The 6,000-nt window shown below is 34.9% G+C and overlaps 1 protein-coding gene across 1 annotated transcript in view; it reads left to right on the top strand.

The window, feature by feature from the left end:
- The window catches only part of AK5 (adenylate kinase 5), a 483,936-nt gene that overhangs the window by 10,973 nt on the left and 466,963 nt on the right, over window positions 1-6,000 (top strand). The window contains exon 3 of the mRNA XM_007946496.2: window positions 4,507-4,674. Within this exon, the coding sequence (XP_007944687.1) occupies window positions 4,507-4,674 (168 nt within the window). The remainder of the gene's footprint in view (window positions 1-4,506; window positions 4,675-6,000) is intronic.

The raw sequence follows: 6,000 nt of genomic DNA, 5'->3' as shown, positions 1-6,000 counted from the left end.
TGCATTGTGGTAAACTGTGGTCAATGACATGAGACAAAGTATATGTGAACTGCTGTATGGAAAGTGAATTTGCTCTGTAAATCTTCACCCAAATCACACACACACACACAAAAATTGTACCATGAAAAGTCCCAGCTATACTGACAAAATTTGAAGTGAAGACAATCCTATTTACAATAAATATTTTTTAAAAACCTACTGCTATGGAGTCAATTCTGACCCATAGTGACCCTATGTAGGCCCAGTAGGGTTTCCAGAGCTGTAAATCTTTATAGAAGCGGACTGCCTCATGTTTTCTTCTGCAGAGAGGCTGGTAGGTTCCAACTACTGAACTTTTTGATTAGTAGCTGAATGCTTTAACCACTGCACCACCAGAGCTCCTTACAAAAAATATAAGTTGGAAACAAATCTTAGTTTCAGTTTTATCTTATCTGGTCATGAATCACATTTTATTTTAATAAAATAATAAAGCTCACAATTTATTATTTTGTTGTGGAAAAAAGTCGTAATATGTTAATTTTGAAGCAATACAAGCAGAAATGATATTTCCCTAAACATTTTCATAGAGGAGGAGAGTCCTTGCCTGTTTATGCAGGGTCCATGTTAGGTGATTTAGGTTGTGATGCTCAAATGTTTTGCCAGATATTGATATGGCCTTCTCACCACCAGCACCAAATTCCCAAATGCTGCTGAGAATCAACTTAGAGACACTTAGGACTAATTTCAGAAATTCTCAAATGTTGTAACATGAAAAAACTCAGAGAAACAATTAGAAAATATCCATTATGACCATGAGGTAATAAGGTTATCTTTTTAAGTCTTAGACCACAGTTGATCTCATTACTACATAGGGTCTCCCTCTCTATCTTACATAGATAAAAGGGTAAAACTTTGTCTCTTGATATAACTCATTATCTTCTATGGTAACTCTTAAGGTTTAAGGTTATGTCTTCTTATGCTTATAAAATTGAATTTGCACCAAACATTTGGATTTGACCTCTAGAACCATTACAGTACTAAAGAGATTTTCACTATTCCTATACAGTCTACTCATAGGTACAGTTTTTGTTTCAATATCAGATTCAAATCCCAAATTGATACTCTTCCTTTTTGGAAACAGCTCAGGGTACACAGAGTAGTAAGTGTAGAATTAAAGTTTAGGCCTTCAGTTCAAACTGTGTAGACACAGCTTGGATCTCGCACCTCTAAGAACCGCAGGCACTCTCTTGAGTCATCAGAGTACCATTTAGTCAGTTACTGCTGCAGCATGCAAGTTGTAAATTACTGCTTCAGTGAGCAAAGTGATATTCTGGTAGGCATAGAGAGTTCATTCACCTTCCCAAAATGGCTAACTTACTTCCCAGGGTGTCATCACAGTGTTAGACTCTGGCTCGACGTTAAATACATGCCCTATGTGGGATAAGTATAAGGAATTGCTTTCCATGCATGAGAGCACTCACAAACCTCAGGTATTACTGTATTTAGTTTAATAAATTTTCACACATTTGAAGGCAAATCTAAGAGTTTATGACATTCAATTAGTTGAAAAGCTGCTCTCAGACTGGGTATCAAAGTGACTGTTAAGCAATAAAATGAAACCTTGATGCCTCTATTTTATAGTGTTCCTTGGCTTGATTGTATATAGGAATCAGGCAGGACAAATGTATTAAAAAAATGGTGGGAACTATGGCCAGACTAGAGAGCAGAACTAGAGAACACGTTCATCTAAAGGCAGTCAAGTTCAAATTTTTGAAAAATGCCAAACCAAACAAAACATATCTATAAAGCTATATTGGGTCCACAGGTGACTAGTTTGGAACTCCTGATTGTGCAGCATGAACTAGAAAAAGAATGAAAGTGGAGATTTAGTTTTCATTTGAATTGAAATTGCTTTCCAATTTTAGGGTGTCTGTACCTACTAAGGGAGCTCTGGTGGGATAGTGATTAAGGCATTTGGCTGCTAACCAGAAGGTCAATGAATCAAACCCACCAGCAGCTCTGTTGAAGAAAGAGGAGACAGTCTGCTTCTGTAAAGATTTACAGCCTTGGAAACCCAATTGGGTCACTTTGAGTTAAAATCAACTCAGTGGCAATGAGATTGGTTTGGTTTTGGTATACCGCCTAATAGTTTACCAGAGTTCCCACCCAGAGATCTGTTAATTAATCATCAAATATAACACCTTTCCTTGTGCTGTGGTGATAAGAATGTTGTCTCACACTATCCCTTATCTGGAACTTATGCTGAAAGATTAAAAGTGGTTTCTAAACTCATTTGCCATTTAGCAATAAAATTCTATCTTGAGAAATGCTTTATTCATTTATATTTTGTAACTTTTGCTGCAATTTGTGAAATAGGTAATTGAATCCAACAAAATTGCTAACTGCCCAGCAATTTTAAACATTATAATTATTTCCAGAAATAAGGAGTGGCTCCTACAATTTTTTTTCCAAAAATATTGACATAGCTATGCTAATGCATAAGTTATCATGAAAAAGTATTCTCTGAAATAAAACATTATCATCTAAGCAAATTACTTTCATACATAAAAATATGATAAAACAAAAAGCAAACCCATTGCTGAGTTGATTCTGACTCTTAGTTTTCCTGTAGGACAGAATAGAACTGCCCCATAAGGTTTTTAAGGCTGAAAATCTTTACAGAAGCAGACTGTCACAGCTTTCTCCCATGGGGCAGCTGGTGGGTTCAATCACTGACCTTTCAGGTAGCAGTCAAATGCTGTAACCACTGTACTAACAGGGCTCCTTAAAAGTATGATGAAAGCAAGGATAAATTATTGGCCTGACAGTTCTTTAAAGTTCTTTACTACAAATGTGTGATAAGCATCTATTTTTTTCTGCCATATAATTGAACAAATGATAATTTAAGAATAAGGGTTCTAGTCCCATAGCTCCAAATGTCCATAGAGCTCTTCTTCCTCTGGAAGAGGTTTCATTTTCATTTTACTCAACATTGTTCAAAGCCAAACATACCATATTGACTTCAAAACTCCCTTCTACTTTTCCTGTTTTCCTGAAGACAATCGAAGTCAGCTGGGTAATAAACACTTGTTGACTACTACCATGTGTTAACCGCTCTTCTAAGACTGTGGCTGCAGCAACCAAAAAGAAGAAACCTAGACCCTCCTTAGAACCTGCCTTCATGTAACTTACAGACTAGCAGTGAAGTCAGGCATTAAAAATACATTTACAAGCACAATGAGTATGTAGAAAATATCATATATTATGAACTTATACATAAGGTGATGGATCCAGTCAAGCCTGCAGTTCAGGAAAAGTTTCCCAGAGGAAGTGACATATATGCTAATACCTGAAGACAGAAAGCTGAATAGATAATAATCAGAGAAGGATGAAAGAGATTGTGAGGGAACAGGGAACAGTTGTTTCTGAGGTAGAGGACGAGTCTGTGAGGTAATCAGGAATGAGAGAAGCCCATTACACCTACTCCTCACTTACTGACTCTCTTATTTATATGACATTTTGCCTTCATGAACCATAGTAAACTATCTACTATCTGACTATTTGTGCATTAACAGTGCACATCTGGCAGTAATGAATGTCAAAGTGCTAGCCTAGATTAATGCTGGCTGTGATAGTTAGCATTATATGTCAACTTTGTTAGGCCATGATTCTCAGTGGTTTGGGGTATATAATGATATAATTTGGCAGTTACGTAATGATGTAGTCATCCTCCATTTTGTGATATGCTGTAGTCATCTTCCCTTTTTGTATAATGCCAATTTTCACATAATGATCTTGTCTTTGGAACTTAACTACATTCATAAATGAGGAGTGGGTGTATTTCTGGAGCAGAAAAGAAAGGGCAGAGAAATACTGCAGTAAATGCAATATGTCCCTGATTCTTTTAGACTTGAAACTTGGAATTGCTTTTGAATTGTCACTGCCTTTCATTTGTTATATCTCCACTCTTACCATGACTTCAACATCCAGCTATTCATTTCCATTTAACCTAATGTCACTCTGACTTAAGCCCTTCATTTCTTATCAGTAGATTACCACACTACAGTTCCTGGATTATATTGAGTGCACATCTGTATTTGTTTTAAAAATAAAATAAATGATGCATAAACATTGACAACCTGTCCGAGCAAGACTAGACAGTACTTGAAAATGTCCCTTTTGGACACAGGGTTCCAGGGCCAGGTGTGGCCCAGACCTGTTTTTGTGAATAAAGTTTTCTGGAATATAGGCATGCCCATGTGTTTATATATTGTCTAGGATGGCTTTCATGTTACCATGGATGACCATGCTACCAACAGAGATGGATGACCTTCAAAGCCTAAAATACTTACTCTATGACCCTTTAGGAAAAAGTTAGCTACCTAACCCTAGCGAGTCCTCTTCTAGTTAAAGAAAAAAAAAATTAAACTCATTTAGTTTTTAAATTTCTTCTACTAATTTTTAAGTGCAAGAAATAATTTCTTATGCTTTTTTTTTTCTGTTTCAAGTTATCTTACTCTTTTGCAGTGATGCCTGAAAATTCAAACTTTCCTTATCGGCGGTATGATCGGCTCCCTCCAATCCATCAATTCTCCATAGAAAGTGACACGGATCTCTCTGAGACTGCGGAGTTAATTGAGGAGTATGAAGTTTTTGATCCTACTAGACCTCGACCAAAAATTATTCTTGTCATAGGTATGAGAACAGAAAGAAAAATTATCATATAATTGCTAACTTTGTTTATTTATTTCAAAATATATGTCAGTTTTGTATCTTTTTGAAAATGTGTAGTTGGATAATGACAAGCAAGAGGAGCAAAAGCTAGAGAGACAGTGGATGGAAATATTTTTAGCATGATTGTCAATAAAGCAAAGAAATTAGTATATTATATAATCTAATAATGCTTGTTGCATTTTTATAGAATGCCATTATAATGTCATGGAAATTCTTTACAATGAATTGAAAGTAATAATCTCTTCAAGATTTATTGTCCTGTGATTTTATTTATTTCATATTAAATTATTAAATAAATAAATGGACACAACATAGCTGTGTCCATTTTAAGTTTTATAAACTTCATGTGTTTTCCCTTTTACCCAGCAAGTTGAATTTTTACTCACCATTCATGTTGGATGGGAAAATAAATAATCATATGCTGGTAAAGATTCATATGAATGAATCTTCTTTATTGCACACTGGCACCTATAATAAAATTTAACTTTCCATGTTATGAGACAGTAAAATTTAATAGAACTGTGTTTTATGCAGCAGCATGTAACATCTGAGTATTAATCAAAATAATAATGATAATAGCTAATTTTCTTAAATTTCTACTATGAATATTATGTTGAATGTGAAACTATCGGTCTGATACCATTTCATTGGGAATAGATACTGAAAATGTTTTAAATATTTTTGCAAAATGTTTATTTGACCACTCTTGCACATCCTAACCTCAATCTATAAAGATAATAGAGAGACCGCTGAACATGCGACAGATATAATCATTGCTCACTATCTTGTCTGACCTAGATTGCACAGAGATGACTAAAAGCAAAAAGTTAGTGTGAAATATTCAAAGTTATTCTAGCCAGTAAAAAGGCAGACAGGCCCCATGCAGAGAAGGAGTGCTCTGGCAAGACTTAATGATGATGGCAACTAAGAAAAACACATGCAAATAAACACACTGAGCTAGTAAACACATGTAGCGAATTTAAGCTCGCTAGACTAGAAGAAGTGACATTTGCATATTTCAAAGTGTAATGAAAAATGAAATTGCAAATGCATTTAGCCCTGAATTGTTAAAAACAATATTGTGGGGAAAGTATACAAATCTGCTTTCTAAAGGTAAAATGATTCTATGACTTACGGCAATCACTATTATGCCATAAATCCCTATTCTTGAAAATGGAATATTTTTCATGTTTAGAAATTTTGGATTCTTACTTATAAGACCTGGAAATTCTTCATTAAAAAATAGAATTACAGGTGAAGACTAATTAGAAAATATTTCAGTGTTTT

This window comes from Orycteropus afer, unplaced genomic scaffold (genome assembly GCF_000298275.1).
Source record: "Orycteropus afer afer isolate SDZICR_OR568_19922 unplaced genomic scaffold, OryAfe1.0 scaffold00164, whole genome shotgun sequence".
In the NCBI taxonomy this organism is placed as follows: domain Eukaryota; kingdom Metazoa; phylum Chordata; class Mammalia; order Tubulidentata; family Orycteropodidae; genus Orycteropus; species Orycteropus afer.
This window is presented reverse-complemented; position numbering and strand designations above follow the sequence as displayed.